Source organism: Falco punctatus (assembly GCF_963210335.1).
Source record: "Falco punctatus genome assembly, chromosome: 6".
Taxonomy (NCBI): Eukaryota; Metazoa; Chordata; class Aves; order Falconiformes; family Falconidae; genus Falco; species Falco punctatus.
In genome coordinates this window covers 14,771,254-14,793,859 of record NC_137585.1, presented here as the reverse complement: position 1 = coordinate 14,793,859, position 22,606 = coordinate 14,771,254, and the positions used below count along the sequence as shown (strand labels likewise).

General features: G+C 40.9%; 1 protein-coding gene across 2 annotated transcripts in view; it reads right to left on the bottom strand.

Moving 5' to 3' along the window:
- PHF21B (PHD finger protein 21B) overlaps nt 1–22,606 on the bottom strand; it is a 265,259-nt gene that overhangs the window by 32,355 nt on the left and 210,298 nt on the right. For both annotated transcript variants that reach the window (XM_080390800.1, XM_080390799.1), the window contains one exon: nt 8,222–8,314. In XM_080390800.1, the coding sequence (XP_080246926.1) occupies nt 8,222–8,314 (93 nt within the window). The remainder of the gene's footprint in view (nt 1–8,221; nt 8,315–22,606) is intronic.

The following is a 22,606-nucleotide window of genomic DNA, read 5'->3' as shown; positions in this document are numbered from 1 at the left end:
TACTTCCCCTCGACGGGGCTGCGCAAAAACAAAGTTACGCTTCAGTGTGTATCACGAGGAAACCCCAGGCAAGATGACTCGCTCCAGTGAGTCCTGTGTTCGCATACAACACGAGCCTCTCCTTAGGATCTACCTGGAATATCAGCCTGGCAAGCCGCAGAAGAATGCTATGAAACGCAGGACAAAGCCCAACCAATTTCTCCAGCCCACGTTTCCAATCCTGCTGCTCTGGACAATGAGGACCCCGGAAGAAATTTTAATCCAACTGAAACCCAGAGCAAATTTGAATAGACTTCAGTAAGGCCATAACTGCATCTAGCACCTCAAAACAAACCGTAGTCTCTCATTTAACATGCCATGTAACCCAAGAATCACCCTGCGGTATTTTCACAGACGTTCAAATTACGTACAGCACATCAGACATTTTCCACTGGATTGTACACCTAATGTGCTTCGGTACTCAATTTGTTAGTCATGGATAGCCAGCTTTAGTGTAAAGGTGACACACAGACAATATAACCCCTGTGCAATTTTTAAGATGACAGCTCTATTTCATTTAGTTTTCCTTCTTCAGCTTTGCTTGATACTACAGAAACGGAAGGTTTGCTGAGGGATTTTTGTGTGGGAATCCGCCAGCTCTCCTTCTTGTGGATGTTGGCATAAGGCAGTCAGGTGGGAGTTCTTTATTAAAAATGTTATCAGTGTTTTGAACACAAAACTGTATTTTCACAGGAACTTGACTGACTTTTGCTAATGAAACCTGCATTTTCTCCTCAGCTATACTGCCTGTATTTTCTGGTTTGGCATTGCTGCTGTTGAGTTGATTCGTTAAGTGGCTTCTTTCCATTTGCAAAGGGGAAAACTACCATTAAACCAGCAAATTAAAATCAATATTATTCAAAAAAATAACAAGTGGGGGTTGAAGTTGACAAGGTTTTCTCCTTTTTTTCCTTCTGCACAATGATGCTGTCCTTGACTATGCAGTTATCTATGTGCCTCTGAGGAAAGAATTTAATCCTTATTGTTTAGGATTACAATAGAAATATAAAAGCTAGACTGTGATTATACACACCAGTCAATATCTTACTTCCATTTCTACTCTTTTCAGTATTATGAGTTAGCTTGCTTCTCTCTCAGGTACTCATCTATGATTAACTTACTTCAATTTAAATATAAAGTGTCCATGAAGCCTTTAGGCATAAAGGAGTGAACATCTGTTTGCTTTCCTCCTATTTGTATACTTTCATAAGCGAGCGCTGGACTAATCCACACAGCCAGGCATTCACCGGACTGAAACGCTGGTGTTACTTCAAAGACCATGGATGTCACTGTTTTGTGCTGTCCTTCACTTTAAGAGACTTTCCTGCTTCTAGACAACAATCACGGCACATTATAATGATTTGACTAGCCTCAACTCATTTCCTAACCATAATAAAAAATTCTGGAAGATAAAATAATAGTTCTGTCTGCTGACAGCCTGAGCAAGATGGAAGCACACAAAAAGCTCCCACATCAGGAGATGAAAATGATGAGGTTTAGGGATGGGAAGCAGTGCAGTGAGTTCCTCCAAGCCTCTGATGAGGTACTGCAGAGAAAGAAAACCTTCCTATCCACACATCATTTGGCCAGAGGCCCACCGCGAGCTTGTGCAACTGGCACGGAGGCTCAGAGGCACAGCACAGTCCATATTCAAGCCAGACATGGACCTGAAGCCACATCATTCACAGGGATGCAAATGGCGCCAGTGGAGAGAGGGGCCGCCTCTTCTCATCTTCCTGATACTGCAAAATAGCATTTGACATGGAGGGCCATGAGAGGTTTCACCTGGGAAAAAGTTACCATGTCAGGTGTTAAAATGGCTTGAATCTTTCCTGGGGGTTGCATAGATACCTTAAGCTCCTATGTGCAGACTGTCATGGAGATCTGACTTCCATGGAGGTCCTGTTCTAAATGTTCACAACACTGGTTGGATCGGAAGGTCTGAAGCGTCAGGAACAGCCAGTTCTGCTTCTCCTTCCCCACCACATCGGATCAGTTCTCTCGTTAAGAGCAGACAACTGATCCTGGAACTCAGCAAGTCAGAGGTAACAGAGAGGTACTGTGGAAAATTTGTGTCTGGGTGTAGTCCCCCTTGATACACCATACGTGTTCATCTTTGCCCGTACTGCAGAAGACTGGATTTCTCATCACTGCCAACCTCTGGCACACCACCGTCCACAAGGAACAGTTCTTATTGCACCACCTTAGATACATCTTTGTCCATCTTGGCTGCATTACAGCAGTGTAAAACGCATACCATGGAGCACTGCAGATGCTCCAGCAAGCCCATGCCTCTCTCAGCTGCACAGGTTACCTATCAAACCTATCCACTAATGCATAACTGAGGTTCCCACAGACTTTTCAATAAAGTACTGTGTTTTCATCCCAATCTTCAGTGCTCTCCCTGTAAAGATTTAGTATAAAAGACAACAGTAGTCATGGGGAGTCCCTACAGCAAGGCTGATGCTCATATAGGAAAGCATCTCAAACTACTCCACAAATTAAGGGAACAAACCTCATCGCTTTCTACAATAAACATTTTCTGTATTATACTCCTCTGACAGAAATATATCGTGGCATGCAATAAATAGTAGCCTCCTTATTAAAAATAAGCAAACTGATAAAAAGGAACCCTAACCAGAACCCTCAGCTGCATGCACTTCTTCCCAAAGGGAAAAGATGAGAGAAGAAATATCTTACCACAGATGTTAATCTTTGTGCTTAACACATTACCGGAAGGTGCTTCAAATACAGTGACAAGCACCATATAAAAGTCAATATAGAATAAAACAGATTAACAACTATATTTATTAAGGGCTACGTTTTCAGCCAGGCCTCTGCAAACCTTTCTTTTGAAAAAGCAATTTTGTTTCTGTTTTCCGCACACATACAGTCAATGAATATTAAATACTGTTGCAAAACCTTTAGCTTGGTTATATACCATGCTGATTAAGTTACCTTGAATTAGATTATCTCTCTTCTTCACTAGCATTCCAACACATCCCTCTGGAAGCGCTGAGGGTTATATACCAGAAAGGTGCATGACATCCCTTAGGGGATTATAGTCCTTTTCTCCTCTGATATTGTAATAACAACTTTACCCAATTCAATTATCCCTTACCCAAATAAACAATAAAGTGCTCTTGTCTCTTCATTGCACAGTTCAGTGTAACTTTTTATACAAACATGTATATCTGCTGGCTTTTCTATTTTCACAAAAGGCTGACTTGCATTTAGCTATATTTTTCCACTTCCTAATGGCTATGCACAGTCTTAGCACACTACTCTTACAAATAATGAAAAATTATGTGGGTTTTTGGGTTTTTTAGAGTTCTTTTTTAGAGTTGCATGAGCAACCTGATACAGGCTTTGCCACAGACGAATCTGTGCAGTTTCTTCTACAGTACATGCTGGCATCACACAACCTGGTTTCTGTCTATAGGAGCTGTTCACCTTTCAAGAAATCCTCCAGAAGCCCTATCACCAGGGGAGGCAGGAGTAGTGGTTGGTTTTGTACACACGTGAAGAGAATCAGCAGCTGTCAGTGGAACTGTGCTCATAAGAACTATGACAAGAAATTTTTAAAATGAGAACATGTGTTTAAGTTTTGGGAACATCTGGAGACCACAGTCTCTGGCTGGGCTCACACAGTACCCAATGATGAATAAAGACACGGCAATAAAACAGCCCCTTGACCCAGAGCAGCCTGCAGCCCACTGACTGAATTCAGACCCCACTGAATTATGCATATTAAAATCACTACGGAAGATAAAAAATAAGCAGCACTTGACAGCAGAGCTGGCTGGAGCTGACTGAAAACCAACCACATTTCATCTAAAGCAGTTGTGCGTACCTGTTTCTTTTCACCACTACCCTGCATGGCAGCGCCACTGTAGGCATCTGCTACGTGACTCTGCTCTACTCTGATCAGCAGTGTCATGAGCAAAGCCATCCCGAGACCTGCCTTCAGCCAGGACTGGAAAACAGGTCAGGGAAATAGCATTATAATCTGATTTAACTGCTATTCAAATCATCACAGTCTCTCCATTAATTTGAACAAGAATTGGATTGAGACCAAATTACTGACAACAAAATGGGAGGTTTATTCTAATACCTTCACCGTTTCATTTAATATCTTCCATTCAAAGAACAGAAAATAAGATTTTCTTATTTCCACAGTGCAACTTAATTTTTATATAAACCAGTTCAAAATAGACAGACTGTCTGCACTGCATAACCCCAACCTGACAGAAGTCACCCCCTCCTTACAGTTGATGGGTGCCACAAAGTAGAGGAACAGCTCAAGAGCAAGAGGGTGCATCCATCACCTGTGTGTTTGAGCAGAGGACCTCCAGGATCTGCTTCTCTGCAGTGGAGAGTCTGCAGTTTCAACATCTCACCCAGCTAGAAACTTCAAAGGCCAAAATAAGAAGAAAAAGACTACCTGGAATTAACTTTGCAAACATCACAGCTCATAGCGGAAATATTTATTTGATGAAAGCAAAAATAATTTCATCTTCTGAAAAAATACAATTTTTTTTTTTAAAAAAAGAAAAGATAAAAGGTCTGCCAAAAAGGCTTGTTTTGGCAAATAATGAATGCCTAAAGAAATATTGTTTGTATTGTGCAATGTACTTGTAATTAATGTTTGTTTGCTCACCATTTAATAGCAGTTCTGCACTAAGTGATGGGATTTTGCTGCCATTTGTGAATGTGCAGATTTTGAAACTTCATTCCCCATATGGAAGAGCTCCCAGGGGGTCATATCATAAACCCATTCAAATGAACAAAACAAATGACAAGTATCTGTACAAATGTGGAAAATGAGAAAGCTGCATGTATATTTTACGTAAGTATCGTTAGAGTCCCCTGGTTTACTTGTGTGGTATTTTCCTGCTTGACTGCACAGAGGTAAATCAAAAAAGAGGCTGTCTAGATGAGGAAGGTGAAGGCATCAAAAATACAAATCTCCTTTAGATGTGTTGAGGGGCCCTAAAATGGAGGAGTCCCCTGTTTCTTTCCAGCCAGCCTGGTAATGTTTATGCCTTTCATGCCTACATCCAAATCTAAAGGGAGTCTGAAATCTCAAAAAAGTGATGAGACTGGCCAAAAGGAGAAATGTCAGGTAGCAATCGGTGTGCTGTCAAGAATGTGGATGCTGACCTGGATTAACCCCATTTGTCTACATGCATCTGAAACAGAAGTGCCATCCGTCTGGCTAAGAGTGAAGCTACTTCCAGAGAGCGACTCAGAGACAAGTAGCCTTGTAACACAGCAGGGATCCCAAAAAGGATCTACCCAGGCCTTCCACCCGGCCATAAACAAGAGAGACAGCCCATACAGACAAGATCAAGGCAGTTTAGGTGATGGTCACTGTGCCTGCCACTGCCCTTGCACAAACTACACCTAGACTTAGCTGCTTGAGCAAATAGGCAGGCACACAGGTGGGCTTATCCGAGCCTTTGCTGCTATGGTTTCAGTGCTACTACGGCTCTACACAATCCACTGCTAAAGCTAAGGCTTCGTAGCGATGGAGGTCAAGGAAGCTGCAATACCTTGCAGAACAGATGCAGCTAGAGCTAACATGCATGACCACTGACATTGTACTGCTTTAGTTCTTTGTGTGAAATACTGTGGACTTCTTGGTAGAGGGGTGATGAATATTGTTTTGTTTTAAAAAAGCTGTCCCTTTAATTTGCTGCTACAAGGGCACCCAAAGTAAATGCTTTTAGCAGGTACCAAACTCAGTTGGACCCTTTGCGTTAGTATGCTTGGGAGATGGTAACAAAGCTGCCTCTCAGAAAGTCAGTCCTAGAACGGTAGGGTTGTGCCACTAACTCAGAGCAAGGTACAGAAGCCATGCTTGTCACCCAGGAGGGACAACAGGAGATCAGTAGCCAGCCTGCTCCGTAACCAAGTCTGAAGCGTGATAGCTGAGACTACATGGACTGTGATAGGATTTAATTCTGCACATTTTCCAGCTCCTACTAGAAGATACTGTACGCCCCTCAATTGCCAAAATAATTTTTAATTTGGCACTTGTTTTCTGAGGAAAAGAGGGAAGAGACGTTCTTTACCATAATACCTTCATGGTATTACATGGCCTCGTTTCCTGGCATTTCTATATTTCCATCTGAAGTTTCCAGTTCTCCTGGGCCACAGATTCCTATTGACCCTCAAGATTTGCCAGAGACGACTACACATTCACCTGCAGTTATTACAAGGGAGAGCTTTCACAGTGACACAGCTCACTTACAGTGGCCTCCCAGATCACCTGTATCCAGCTGTATCTGGTGAATGACAGCTTTACATTATTTTGATTAATGGCTATATTAAATGTATTTTGAAGGCACTTGAGTAGTTAGGTAGAAGCCAAACTTTCCACTTGTGGATGAAAACTTCATCTATCTCAAGACATCAAGCAGAGAGCTTTGAGGGGTAGAAGGAATTCCCCACTAGGAAACAATATGGAAATTTTTAACTTCTCTGTAAGCTTTGAGTGGGAGAGGAACATACAGACCACGGTGAACTGCAAAGGAGGCCACAGTCTGTAAATGGGGAAGGCAGTTGCTGAAGAAGGAGGTATTGGCCTGTGAAAAAGGCAGAAAAAACTCAGAACATACGGTGTACCTCTGATAATGTGGTACTACACGCAGCTGCCTACTTAATTTTTAGTTTTGACAGAAATGAGACAGCTATGTGGTTATTTCCCACGTTATGTATAGAAAATAGAAAATTCAGTGAACTATGGCTTAGGACTGCTGAGGAAAGGTTGGTGTTTCACTAGTGTTAAGTATGATTGCATAAACAGGTCTGAAATTGAAGACTGTGCTAGGAAAGGAGTGAAACGAAGTGAAATACAAACAAAAATATTGCCATGAGCTAAACAGCAAGACAGAAAGGATATGTGTTCTTTTCAAAAAGTTGAGGAAATCAGCTTCCTCCTTCTTCCAATTCTTCAGAATTGAATCTAACACTGAATGAAATTTTTTCTACTTAACAAAAGTACAGAACATTGATGCTTCTCTAAGTGCAGCATTTGCAATGCCATCATCATTGCTGAAACATAACCTTAATGATAAGTTAAGCCCCTGTTACAGGTTTTTCATCTGCTCTTGGAACCTCATCTATTTTCCAGGAGCAATCTGCTCATCTTTGACACCCCAAAATGGCAGAAATCAATGTGTTATTATGCTGTAAGAACAACTGAAAAGCAAAGCCTTGAACTTGATAAGAAAACTATAACCTTCCTTTATGTTCACAACTTTGCCTTCCACAAAATGTAATTTAAAGAGAGAATTTAAGAACTTTATCTTGGAAATACTCTTTCCTCCAGGCAAAGTTAGCTCACAGATCTTCTGCTAGATTCTGCCCCTAAGAAAATATTATGGGGGAGGGAGAAAGGAAAAATAGGAAAACCCAACATTGATTTCAATGCTAGAAAAGTATTCACATATGAGAAACAGGCCTTTAAGGGCCACATAGAGGGAAATATATTTATACTTCATAATCATGAATCCAAAAAGCAAACCATAGAACTGCAGCAAAACACTTGTTGAAAATAACATGCAAAATTTTTGAAAGAGGGCTGAAATGGGGAATAAAGTGTATGGTTAGGGAAATGGTGATGGATATTCAGAAAAGAAAACACTGAAAAGATTTCAAAAATCTGATTGTAACTCTCCTTTCACTCCTACCCAGCCAGTCTGGCCACAGCCTGGCATCTGGGTTAGTTGAGCCAAAACTTTATACTGGGATAGACAGGGATAACAGAAGCAAGTTAGTAAAAGAACGAGTGAGGCTAAATCTTGAACAGAAAGGTTAATGCTTCCACTACTTTTTTTAATTACAGAATTGCAGATCTTCACTTCTGTGATTTGTGATTCATCTTACAAAACTAAAGCTTACCTTTCACTGTATGCACTTTGTTCTTCCACAATGAATCTACAAGATTTTTTGCAGCTTTTCATTGTGCTAACAGTATGATCCCAGAAGAAAATGGATATTTTTTTTTCCCTCCACAAATTGGAGAAAATCACAACTCTGCTGTTGAGTTCACTGAAGGTGAGTCTTTATTCAGCAAAATGAATGTGCTGACCTACCCAGGCCTGGGCACCAGACAGGAACAGAGTAGAATACATATAAAATTACACATATCTCCCTTTGGAACTGTATTTTGTACCTGAGGTAGCACTGCTGGTCCTTGTCCTGCCAACCTCTGCAAGGAGCTGACCTGAGGAACCTTAATGGGCACTGCAGTGGTAGTTCCCAAAGTCTGTTGAAAGAAAAACAGTTGAACACAGCTTAAAACACTTGCACAGCTTCCCCAGATACAATGTGCCCGACTTAGCGGTTCCCCTTCCAGATCTTTGTGTCTTCCCAATTTATGACTGAAGGGTACAGCATATCAGTCCATTTTAAGCCTGCTCTCTTCTGCCTGCAGAGTCAGAAACTCTTCCTTCTCTCTAACTTTCTCTACAGATAACTAAAGCCTATTGTCTCCTTAGAGCATTTGGTAATTCTGAGTGTGGCAGATACATCTCATTGTTTTGAATCTCATTGTTTTCTTGGTACACAAAGAAAATACAAGTGTGCTGCCATGGCTGAAGGCTGTCTAGGCACTAGCTTCAAAAGAGATCTGAATAAAGGTGAAACACACCACAGTGAAACTTCAAAACGTGCATTGGTGAGATAATGCATTTCATGGTAGCCAGGGTCACAAGAGAAGTTCACTGTGTCTTAGCAAACAGTAAATACTGAATTATTAAAACTGAAAGGTACCTATAAATCTACTACAGCACACTGTAACATGACATTCAGCTAAGATAACATTCATTTGAGCCAACACAGCAGCTATTACTATCCACATTTATTTTCTCTACTCACCCTTCTCTTAGTTCTGTAAAAAAATTATTCAGAGTTTATTTAAGATTAGGATAGGATAGGATAGGATAGGATAGGATAGGATAGGATAGGACAGGACAGGACAGGATAGGACAGGACAAGACTATTCCAGTTGGAAGGGACCGAAAATTATCATCTGGTTCAACTGCCTGACGACTTCAGGCTGACCAAAAGTTAAGGCGTGTTGTTAAGGGCATTGTCCCCATGCCTCTTAAACACTGACAGGCCTGGGGCATCGACCACCTCTCTAGGAAGCCTGTTGCAGTGTTTGACCACCATCTCAGCACAGAAATGCTTCCTAATGTCCACTCTAAACACCCCCTGGTGCAGCTTTAAACCATTCCCATGCATCCTATCACTGCATACCAGGGAGAAGAGACCAGCACCTCCCTCTCCACCCTGCCTCCTCAGGAAGCTGTAGAGGACAATGAGGTCACTCCTTCAGCCTTCCTTTCTCCAAACTAGACAAGCCCAAAGTCCTTAGCTGCTCCTCATAGGACATTCCTTCCAGCCCTTTCACCAGCTGTGTTGCCCTCCTCTGGATGCATTCAAGGACCTTCACATCCTTCTTAAACCATGAGGCCCAGAACTACACACAGTACTCAAGGCGAGGCCTTGCTGAACACAGCAGGATAATCACCTCTTTTGACCAGCTGGTTATGCTGGTGTGATGCCCCCCAGATGTGGTTTGCCCTCTTGGCTGCCAGGGCACACTGCTGGCTCACTCACGTTGAGCCTGTGTCAACCAGCACCCCCAGGTCCCCAGGTCCCTTTCTGCAGGGCTGCTCTCCAGCTACTCCTCTCCCAGCTTACATCTGTGCCCAGAATTACTCTGTACTAGGTGCAGAATCCGGCATTTTGACTTGTTAAATTTCATTCCACTAACCATAGCCTAGTGCTCCAAACTGTCTAGATCCCTCTGCAAGACCTCCTGTCCCCAAGGAGAGTCAACAGCAGCTCCCAGTTTGGTATCATCAGCAAACTTGCTGATGGTGCATTCAACTCCTGCATCCAGACCGTTGACAAATGTGTTGAACAGCACTGGCCCTAGAACTGAGCCCTGAGGAACACCGCTGGTGACTGGTCACCAGCCAGATGTAGCCCCATTCACTACAACTCTTTCAGCTCTGCCCTTCAGCCAGCGTACCATGAACCTGCCCATCCCACAGCTGGACAACTTGTCCAGAAGGATGCTGTGCGGGACAGTATCAAAAGCTTTACTAAAATCCAGAAAAACTACATCCCCTGTCTCCCCTTCACCCACTAGGTCGGTGACCTTATCATAGAAGGATATCAAATGAGTTAAACAGGACTTTCCTTCTGTGAACCCAGGCTGACCATGCCTGATGATCGCATTATTCTTTAAACGCCTTTCAATACTACCCAGCATAAGATACTTCAGGTAGCTTCCTTCTATGGGCAAATATATTGCTGCATTCTACATAAAGGTTACTTTCTAGATGGAGAAGTGATACTTGCTAACCCGGTATTATCTTTCACCCTTGTGAATACAGTTGGATACCGAGAGTAAGCAAATCATGTTTCTGTAATACAGAGTCAAGTACACACAAGTTTCCTCCCCACCCCCAGATTTCTGTGCCTGTTAAGCTCCAATCCTTCGCTGACTTTTCATCTGCCTGTAGTGATACAGATAACCACAGATGTATATTTATGCATTCTGTTATAGATGGTCTGAATGGCACCTCTTTTTCAAGCCTCACCAACAGAGGCTCCTAAAATACTGGATCCGAGATGTTGTAAATAACGTGTGCTTTATTTTCTCTATTAAAAAGGACACACAGCCTATGAATTTAAGATTGGGCCATAGGTCTAAAGAACATAGCTAAATTTTCCCCTTCAACCTCTTTCATTCCTTCATCTCCGATTACAGTTCATATTTTGGTTAACTAGCCAATATTCTTAAGATAAGATTTTATAACTTCTATCTAACGTTTCTTAATTGCTGTTGGGACAACACAGCAATATAAGCAAGCAGACGATTGTCATTGTAACAGCGAGAGACACTTAAGTCACTGATCACAAAAACTTATCAGCCTGCTAGAAATAATTAATAAAGACAGAAAAATCGTTTCAGCTGAATTCTTCTAAATTTAAATCCTCTTAAAACAAAAGTATTGGGTTACAGGCAGTAAGATAAAGTATGAATATTATCCCAATCTGGTAATAAAATCTGTCAATAAAAAGGAAACTATAATGTAATCAGCTCAAGGAAAGCGAAACTGTACCAGGTCCATGCCGTATGTTCTCCTCAGACCTCAACAACAGAGTGGCAAAACAGTGTGTTTCATTCTAACTACACTGTTTGATAAGAATACCATGCATTTTCATGCAGAATATTTTTAATAAACTTGTCCTACAGAGCTTATATTTTTAACTCTCCTACTCCTCTTGGAGACATTTGGGGGTGTGAGTTATATATTCAGCAAAGATTAAAATTTGCATAAGATTTGCCGGAGTTAAACAACAAGGAGAGCTGTACAGTTATAAACACGCAAGACAATTTTGCCTGAGTAGTCATGGATTATCAGTACCCTGGATTATCCATGGAAAAATATACTCCATTAAAATTCTGTCTTAAGCCAAGGACAGGGGGAGCAGAGAATGCGGCATTTCCACCCATGGATGCCAGAACAAGTAATATGTTCCTGCAGAAGGAGGTATTTCACCAGTTATCCTTATACGGTGACACATGAATAAAAACAATGGGAAAGATGCTATAAACCACCTGAACGAATTTCTTCTTTGCCCTGTCTTACCATATCACAGCCTCACACATTGGGAAGGAAAACATGATGAATTCCTGCAGTCTAGAGAGGAGAACTTGAGCTGCCACCTGCTGTCATCGCCACTTAGACACAACGTCCTGCTTTATATTAGCATGAATTAAAATTAATTCAGATCAGTGACTTGCTTGTTAAGGTGACTACCAAAATGAACTTTCTAACCCACCCTACAGGAACTGAAAGTTTATCACAAGTATGATCCACATTTTCCCTCCATCCCAACACTGCTTGCATATAGAATGAGATTCCTTTCACAATGCAGTGAAGCCTGAGTTTTCCCTGGAAACACCAGGAGCACCGCAACTTCTCCTGGGCTGCAAATATGCCCTCTACAAGAAGTTAAAACAAGAAGTTCTTCCTTCTGGAAGGTCATGCTTAAAGTGTGGCTGCACCTCTTTTCATTTTTAGATATGCCACCTCTAACCTTGAACACACATATTCTGATACTTCTACTCCTACAGAGACATGTGGATTTTAAGGATTTTCAAACTGGCCAACAGAATACCATGTATTAAAATATGAAGCGCCGATACTGAGTGAAATTGGGAATTGACTATAAAGATAAGAATCAAATTACTCTGAGGTTAGATAAGGTACAGTTATCAACTGGTAGGATGCACAAAAACTCCACGTCTAAGCAACAAATCTTATTTCTTGTACTATTTCAAGTACAAATCACAAGGGAAAAAAACAACAGACCACCCCTGTCTAGAACAGGATGCCTCTGCCCTGTGAGGAAGGGGCTCATCTCAGCCTCCGAGTGCATCGTTGGGCCAAGTCTGTTCTGTGTTTCAAAACACTGAACGATTGAGAAGGAATGGGGATGAGAGAAGAAACAAGAAGCGCCGTAAAACTGCTCTGCACTGTTCTCTTAGCATCACTTGAAGGCACAACCAGGATGTACAGTCTGTGGGTATCTGGGAAATGAACTACCATTAGTTCCGTCACCTGCACTTTCAAAAAAATTGTCAGATTTATTTTCCTGAAGTAGAAGTTCCGCAGCAATCTCGAGAGAAGAAAAACAAATGTTTTTTGGTTTTGTGCATCCTACCAATTGATATGGCTTTCTTAGGTTATGAAATTTTCAGTGACAAAGATGCAGCCTCCTGTTTACAAACGGTTTTATAGTAACGATCTGTTATTTAATATTCAAGGAAACAATCTCAGTATAAAAATCACATGGCCAAGGGAAAATTCAAAACTTTAATCTCACATTAATAATAGCACTGTAGCATGTACAGACAGACAGATATCTAAGAATCTGTTTTACTTTTCACTATTTACATTGTTTTGTTATTGTTTCCCAGCTTGAGCAATAAATAGTTCAAGCTGTTGTATCAGCAGAATTCAATGACAGAAACCTCTGTACTTCTCCTGTAACACATTTCATCTGTTATCTCAGAGTATTTCACCTAGGTCAGTACTATTGTTTCCGTTTTAGCGATGAAAAAAATTGAGGTTTAGAGGTAAAATAATGTTGTCAGGGCTAGACTGTTGTGCAGGTGGAAATGCAAGCCAGACTTCTTCCTTCCAGTGTCTCATCCATGTGACTGATCCTCACCTCATCAGTTGATGTAGAGTCACATCTGGGTCACCTAATTTTTAGGTCAGAATTTAATGATCAGACCAGGATGTCTCCATGATGATGGGCAAAAGAGGTGAAGTATGGCACAGAGGGAATCGCAGCTGCGGTCTCTGCAGTGAAGGAGGTGCAGGTGCTGGAAGGGATGGTTGGGCAGTTTGACTGGGTACATTTTCCAGTGCGTTTCAGAGCACTGCTTTGTTCCAGTTTAAGTGTTAAATAAACAGGCAGATAAAACCACTTGCCTGGCAAACAAAAAAGCAAATGTCCTTATCTGATGTTCTTGGCCAGGCAACCAGAACTAGACAAACTCCCCATGGCTCAAGCTACAACAGGACGAATACTGCTCACACTCACTTTAAGACTTCAGTTCTAGCTGGGTCCACAGCTCCAGCCCATGGGATGCAAGAGGTGAGTAATCACAATACCTTCCCCCCAAAAAGGAAAATAAACTTTTTTTTCTCCTGTTAGCAGTGCCACCTATTTTCACTCACAAACTGTCCAGGCTTGCTATGTTGAGCCTGGTGGATCAAAGACCCGTCACTCAATAATTCCACGCTATCATTTTCATCCATGTGGGCCATTTTTTTTCCCTCCTTCCTTTTTTCCAATTTGTCCAAAGAGCAAGCTGGTGCACATTCTTATAAACCTTTAATTAACAAGCTGAAAAGACATTTTTCTGGCAATGCCTGACCTTTAAGCACTTTGTATGAATTTATCGATACTAGCAGAAACAATAATTTAAAAGGTTATTTTATGAGTGCTGGATAGTTTATGGCAGCACTTTTGTCAAGATAAATGAGTTTCTTATTTCTACATTTACAGCTCTAAGCATTTTAATAATAAAGGTCCATAAAAGTCAAAAGATAACTCCAAATCTCTCCCTTATCTAAGTCTACTTGGGCTTTTCTGGTGACCCCCTGAAACACCTACAACGTGGAGGGAGCACTGCAATGTGCAGTGAGGGGGGAAAGCGAAGAGCCAAGTTTCAGTTTGCCTCAGAATTGTTTTGATTTGATTGTAGGCATGTAAGCCAGTTTTACTATCTTTATGCCAAGATGTTTTTCGAATAAAAAGAAATTAATCAGGTGTATTTCCTACTGTCTAATTCACTAAACTTCACACCCGGCAGCACTTGTTATCCTAGGCAAGCACCGGGGAGCTTGTGACCCCTTGCTAAGTCCTGCCTCCAGCCCCTGCCCCAGCCCCAGACTGGAACAGGCACCTCAGCCACTGCATCACCTGCTGCAGGAGTTAATGGCTAACGAACGCATATGGCTGCTGCCACACAAACCACTTCCAAACCCCTGTCTTCAGTGACCTACACAGAGCAGACAGGTATCTGATGTGTCAGGACACCTTTTTTGCTGGAGCGATCCATAGATGCCCTTGTTCAGGAGCTGCAGCAGGCCCACTGTGTAGGTGACCCGCAGTCTCAGTTGTTGGGTAAGTGTCACCTAGTAGCCATGCTCCAAAGGGTCACATTTTGAATCGCAAAAGCAGGTGAAAAGATGCAAATGGAATAATCTTTTTCAGTGGTCAGTTTACTCACTAAGAAAATAATAAAGATTAAAAAAAAAGGAAAAGAAAATAAAGAAAACCAACCCCAAAGCCTCAAAACAGGACATAATTGCACTTAAAAAACAAACCAAAAAAAGCAGTTCCTCCCATGTAACAAGAAGAAAACAAAAAATTTAGAAGATATTGCCAAGTGTGGTTAAAAAAGAAACCCGCTTCTCACTCTCACCCAACAGCATTGTAACTACTTGCTATATTCCCTCCTCCTAAGCTTCTCCTACGTTAAATCAACACCATCCCTAGATTAAGGCTCTCAAGGACAACTGAGGGATAGAAGTGTGGGGACAGTGGCAAGTAGAAGACACAGAACATGAAACAAAGAGTGAAATTATGGTGTGGACAGAGAATAAGAATTTAAAGGAGTAGAGACAGTTAGAGGATAAAAGGATGCCAAGGCAGAAAAAAGGATGAGATTTACATTGTCAATGATCAGACCACGGGCCATACGTTCACTTTCCTACTATTATGTTATGACTTCTTTAGTCAATGCCTGAGTTTTTAAATCCATGACATGCACATTTGTGATTTTAGTAAACTTCTCCATTTCAGCCCTGAATGAATACACACATATCGCTCTATCTCTCTACAGATATTTACCTTTACTTTATTGAAAGATACTTACATTTTACTCAGTTTGGGTAAATATATTTCTCAGACCATTGCTATGTTTTCTTTGAGTTATAAATTCCTTTCCACCCCCATTTGGATGTATTAACAAACACTTAGGGACCTGTTCCTTCATTTCATCATCCATACAAACCCATTGCTGAGCTTGGGTACATAAGCACTTTAGGATTAGATCACAGATGCAAAGCTGTTAGGGGACATGACTCTCCTCCCGTTCCAGAATTACACCAAATTACACCAGTATGGGTAAAATCACTAAAGTCAATCACTGAAAAGAATCAGACTCAATGAGGAACAGAAGGTTAAAAAGCCACATAGTTTCAAAAGCCTTTCACTACAGCATGTTACCAAAAATAAATACTTAACTCAGGAACATATGGGTTTGTTATATCTTAGCAGAACAGTTCAATTATTTGAGTTCAACTGACACTGCATTGCTGTATTATTTGCAAACTATTTTATACCGACATCAATACTGCAGCACAAATATTGTGTTCCTACAATGTATTATAGAAACACTAATCTTTTTCTTTTTAAAGTACATATGCATCTCTCTAAGATCTAGGTTTTCTTCATGTTGCAAATAAGACACCTAAGCTATTAAAAAAATGTTTTTGTCTGTTATGTGTTCAATATTGGCAACAACAGTTTTACAGAATGGATTTTTAATGTGGTAGTGACAGGGGAACAGATTGCTATGGCAACAGCAAAGATGAAAATTCTTAACCTGAATGGATCGTCACTGAAGTAATTGCAGGATTTTTTTACCCATTCTACATCCATTTTACAACTTGAATGCTGCATTCAACCTTGAGCTTGCTTTATATAAATGTCAAGCACTATATGCAACCTCCAACTTCATTTGACTTAAAACTTGCTGCACCTTACCTCAATAATCCAGGACAGTTGTTGTTCTCTAGCTAACCTAAACATATGAATGCGATTATTTTTCTGTATAGTCCACCAGTAAAAGTACTGTGTGCTTGGATATAACTTTGGGGCTCCTGCAAGACGTGTATGCATACGTATTTTTTCTTCCCTTCCAGACTTAACTTCTATAAAAAACTGTGGAAATCATTCTTCATTTCAAACTATGGTGAAATCACTGTGCATGGTATTTCTAATAATCTGGTAGAATAGAATAATGGAAGTTTCACACTCAGATTGTACCCCAAAGAGATGGCACTTCAGATACATACTTTGTGTAAACAGTAATTTCATTGGAATTTCATAGGAAACTAAAGATTTCTCTTCCAGCTTTCAAAAGTGTCTTTTTTCCCCACTTCCTTTCTCTTTACTCAAAATTCATTAATTGTGCTCTTGTATGCACACTTACTATTGTTATGAAGTAGACAATCAGAAGCACAACAAGTCCTGTTGTTTTTTTTAAAGTATCAGTATTTTTGAAACCATCCTTTCTTTGGGCACTAAAAAAAAGCACTTAAACCAACCCTCATTATAGTCAAATAACAACGACTCGTACTACACCAGATGCTTTTGCACTGCAATGGCCTACAGCTCTCATTGCCTGTTGCAAGACCCAGTACTGGGGCAGCCACAAGCAGTAGGAGGCAAAATCCCACACCTCCTTTGAAACCCACACTGCGACCAAATTCTTAATTGCTGCTGAGATATTCATACTCATCCCTTCCCACGTCACTCATCTGCAAGGAAACCCACAGGGGTATCAAAGCTCATGAGGGTATCAGAGGAGTATATGCAGAGATAAAGCAAACAATTTTCTGCTTTTACTGTGGTTCTTAGGCTTTTCAGAGCACCATCTAATTTATCTTTGTTTTTACCATGGCTCTCAGACTTTTCAGGCCCCTATCTCTACGTCTTTCCACTTGCACGTTCCCATCTGGGTAAAATCTCACATACAAACTCTGTTTGAATGCACTATGGGTATGTATTCTGGCAAAGGAAAAACATGATGAATTAAGCTCACGAGTTTCCCTTGTTCAGAAATCCCAGCGGTTACTTAGATAAGAGGACCGATAGCTGTGCCAAATACCTGCTCTTAAATGCAGCTTCCACCACATTATTTACAGGTTAGTATTTTTTCTAAGGCACCATTATTTTTATCAAACAAAACAGTCAGGATTTTTCCACAGACATTAGATCGCACTCTAAATTTCTGAAAAGAAAAGAAGAAGAAAGTTTGGCTATGTGAACTGCATTAGCATGCACCTACTTCTTCTGTGATTTGAAGCTTTATTCAGAGATCATATTCAATTAATTAAGTCTCCCCCTCCTGCACAAATTAGTATAGTCTCACTGAGTTGCACCACCACCACTCAGCAGCTGTGATCACACCTATAGTCTCTTGCTCAGCTGATTTATACAAGATTTGCTGTTAAACTACTAAACTGTTCCAAGTTGCTGTTGTTTCTAATGACTAATGTCTTCAGGTTACTTATTCTCTGTTCACAGTCTGCAGAAATATTTCTGAGTAAAGGGGGAATGCACGCACAGTGTGTCACACAAAGAAGTTTCTAGTCTCTCCCTCAAGTGAGTTCAAGCATGAGTAAAAACTTTCAACAAAGCCCCAGCAGCTGCTAAAGTACTACTTGCTCTACCCCCGTTGCAGGACATCAATATTAGGGTATGGAAAGAGAAGGCAGGGGAGGAAAAATAAAGGAGGAAATGACCATCATTCCTTAGGGATTTAGGAATCCTCACCGATCAGAATGGCCTACGCAGCCTATTAGCAGCTACTGAAAAATTAAGATCTTCCAAATCATTCCACCCTAGCACCCGTAGGGCTCAGAGCTGCTTTTGCAGTTCTTGCTTTGAGTTTTTTTTATGCATTCTTCAGTCACTCTGAAGAACGGGAAAACATGAGGGAAGTGACAGTCTGAGGCGATCTAATTGCTCACTGCCACACAGTCTCTTTTGTCAGGGCCTGAGCTGAGCTAATGCAGCTTGCTAACCAGGATAAAGAAAGTTTTCTGCTAGTTGAACTTGCTTCAGAAAGTATCCAACAAGCAAAGAATAGAGGCAAGGGGAAAAGCAATGTTTCTTAGCTGGGGGGTGGGGGCGACAACAAAAACCGCACAGGCAAGGGAACAGAAAAATGGAACGATGGTTCCAAACTTTTTGGAGAAAGGAAGCTATTAGATCACTTCAGCCGTAATAGCTGGACGTTGCTGCCAAAAGTAACTTCCTTGAGCACAGAGCTCAGGGAAGGAACATGAAAACTTTGCCTGAACTCCACATTAAGTGTGTATAAACATACCGATCTTAAATTCTACTGTTAATATAACTAGTTAGAAGAAAGGAAACAATAACTTTCCCAGGAAATGTTAATTTGAATGTGCAGAACACCCCATAGCTTGCTTTATTATTTTTTAGGCAGATTACTCGGCACTATTGAGACACTTGCCCATCAACAAAACCCAGTGGCTCAATAGTGCTTTAGTACAGCACAGCAGAATTACCATTGCTATTCAATTCTTAACTTTGGTATTCCACAGTTCTAGGACTGCAGCTGTGAAAAATCATTGCAGATATTGCTATGTGGGTGCCGCCTTCTAATTAAAAGAAAATACTGAAATACAGCAGTGCCTTATTCAGTTTTGGAGAGTGATAAAACTCTACAGTATTCACTTAAAAATGTAATTGATTCTTTAATGATCCAAATAAAAAGGTGGATCTCTTATGTTGATTTGTTCAGATAGTAACAGGATTTTTCAAATGTATACACTTGTACAAATAAATTCATAAGTATATACATAAGATACATATATATATACTCTATATGTATATGAATACACAAGCACACACTTCAGAACACATAATAATCCATTATACGTAATATTTTTCCAGAGTTGTAAATACACCAAAGTGAGCACCAGTGTTTCCCTACAATGAGAGAACCAGGAAATTTAATAGTTAGTAAGTAGAAAACCTCTTCTTCCTGAGATGCTGCATTAATATTAGTGCTAGCAGAATGAGCCTTATAAACCCAAAAGTCAGTAGTGGTTCCTTTGTTTCTGAGTCTAGAAATTGTGTCTGTTTCCAGAGTGCAGAAATTATAAGAAGAAAACCAGAAAAAAAATCAGACCACGACTCTGGTCTACTATCTAGCCCATGTGACTATTTCTGGCTCCTACTTAGGATGTTTCATCCTGCCAGTTCCAGATAAACCTGGGTATTAAGGTCCTAGTAGACTGGGTTTCAGAAAAAGACCCAATGTTCCTGTGTTCAACCTAGCTCCAGCTAGAGAGTTCAAAAATCACCTTCTTGAACACCCCTGCCTTAGCTGCTGTCAAGCCTTAAAGACAGTAACAAACTCATGTACTTCAGATTTAACCATTAATATTCTCTGGACACCTGAAGGTTTCTTTCTCGGCAAGCTTGCAAACATCACCTTTGAGGTGTCAACAATTCAGTCCCCAGAGCTGAATCTACAAATGCATGAAGGTATTTGTGCTGGTTTTGGCTGGGATAGAGTTAATTTTCTTCATAGTAGCTGGTATGGGGCTGTGTTTTGGACTTGCACTGAGAACAGTGTTGGTAACAGCAATGTTTTAGTTCTTGCTGAGCGGTGCTTGCACAGTGTCAGGGGCTTTTCTGCCTCTCACCCCACCCCACCAGCGAGCAGGATGGGGGTGCTCAAGGGGTTGGGAGGGGACACAGCCGGGACAGCTGACCCCAACTGCCCAGAGGGATATTCCATACCATATGGCATCATGCTCAGCGTATAAAGCTGGGGGAAGAGGGCGAAAGGGGAGAGGGGGGAATGTTTGGAGCGATGGTGTTTTGTCTTCCCAAGTCACCATTACATGTGATGGAGCCCGGCTTTCCTGGAGATGGCTGAACACCTGCCCGCCTATGGGAAGTAGTGAATTAATTCCTTGTTTTGTTTTGCTTTCCTTGTGCACGTAGCTTTTACTTTAGCTATTAAACTGCCTTTATCTCAACCCATGAATTTTGTCACTTTTACTCTTCTGATTCTCTTCCCCATCCCACCAGGGGGGAGTGAGTAAGCAGCTGGGGCTTACTTGCCGTCTGGGGTTAAACTGCGACAGTATTGCACGATGCAATGTCCAGCTCTTAGGTGCTTTACTGCAGTTCTTAATTAGGCATGATGTTTCCCTCTGTAGGGTATCCAAAGAGTATGACCGGGCACGTTGGGAAGAAATTTGCAAACCAGCACCCTAGGGCAGAATATACATGTCTAGATAGATGTGTTCAACGGGAGCATTTTACGATGTTACTGGCCCCAGGCCTTGATACAGGTCTGAAAGAGACCTGCTTCATTCCCACCAGGATTCACCTCCCTGAGCCACCTCCTGGAGACTAATCTGTACTCAACCACTTTCACTCAAAACACACTCCAAGAAAGCTGTGCTTTCCTTTCTTCCTCCTTCCTATCTTTCCCTTCAACCGGTTTCTCAGGAGTTCAACCACTTACCTCAGAGAAGGAAGATTTCAGTTCCTACACTCATACATGGCTCCGTAAGCCATTTAACTATCGGAACGTACCTGGGAGAAAGACCCCTCTTCCAAGCTTTTCTGCTAAATTAGTCAGCAAGAGAAGAAAGAATGTGGCCTCGTGCCCCAGTGGTTAGAGGATGCCTTGGGGGAAAAGACAACCGACAATTCCAATCAGTGCTTTGGCCACCTAGTTGTTCAACCCCGTTAACATGATAGTAGTTCTTGCAATACTCCAATGCAAACATTTCGGTGCATAGCAAATGTGACTAGTAGAAATAGAGGCATTTATGGATTTCACCTGGGTCCAGACTTGATAGCTACTGAGCAGAGTTTGAGGACCTAAGTTTTGAACTCTGGACAGCTAGGTACACTGCAACACTGAAGTACTTCCAAAGATCTAGTCTAAATCTCTTCTGCTAAAAATAAAAGACATAGGGAGAAAATAAGTCCTATATTTTCAGCTTGCATACTTTGCAAATTAAACAGCACAACAATAATTTCTTCATAAAAGCAGAACAATAAACCTTTATGAGTCTTAACTTCAATGAAGGTCCGCGCATGTATCTGTACAGAGGTCATTGCAGAGATCGGGGTTTCAACCCCGTCACTCCCTGAGCTAGAAGGGGAAAAATTGTTGTTTGTTTGGGGTTTTTTTAATAGGAAAATGGCATCTTAAATCCAAAATAATCACCAGGGAGATGCAAAGAGAACTTTACTACCTGTCATTTCTATTAATTTTTCAGACTGACTAGCTCTTACTCAGTTATTTGTATAATGCCATTGACCCAAAAAGCACAATGTTGGTAAGGGTTGCTACTTTAGGTCTTCAGTCATCTTCTACTTGCTGACAAGAAAGTTCTGTATAGTCTACACGGTGACACTGTAAATTGAAAAATCATAAAAATAAGGATGAACAGGTCACAAGTTATTTTTTTAAATTAAAAATTCCTTTTCAGAGAAAATGTAATAATAATTAATGGCATACTAAGTCTATTGTATTGTTATTAGGAAAATGGTTAGACATGCTAGTGATATAGCCCTGAAGATTAACTCTGCTGGTACAAACCTAGCTTCACCATACTTGACTTCAGCGGAGACATTCCAACTTCACACATCTGAAAATGCTCATAAAATTTGTTGAGTAATACTTTGTATCAAGAAGACTTATAAACTTGAACTTACTGAAGGACACCATGTATATCAAGCCATAAGTTGATTCTGGTTCTATGTATTAACAAGAATGAGAGTTTGAGCTCATATTACTCAAGACTTGAGAACAAAGTGTAAACACTTTGCGCCATCATAGTGGTGGTTCAAAGCCACTTACTCTGGGTTTAAAGCTCACATTAAGAACATAGATACAGAAGAAACCTGGAACTTTATATCTTCTTATACTTCCTAGGGAGGTTGGACTTTTCTTTCCCAGCAACATTAACAAATGCAGTGTCTAATTCCCTGTATAACAAGAAACATTTCCAAGTGATAGAAGCTGACAGAATATAGATTATTGGCTTATATTTTGAAAAGACAAGTGCAGGGGAAAATGGATATAGAAATATTTCACTCTGAAGAAAACATTGTGAAATCAGCAAACAGGGTGGGAAGATTTTATTAGAGCAAATGCTACTTA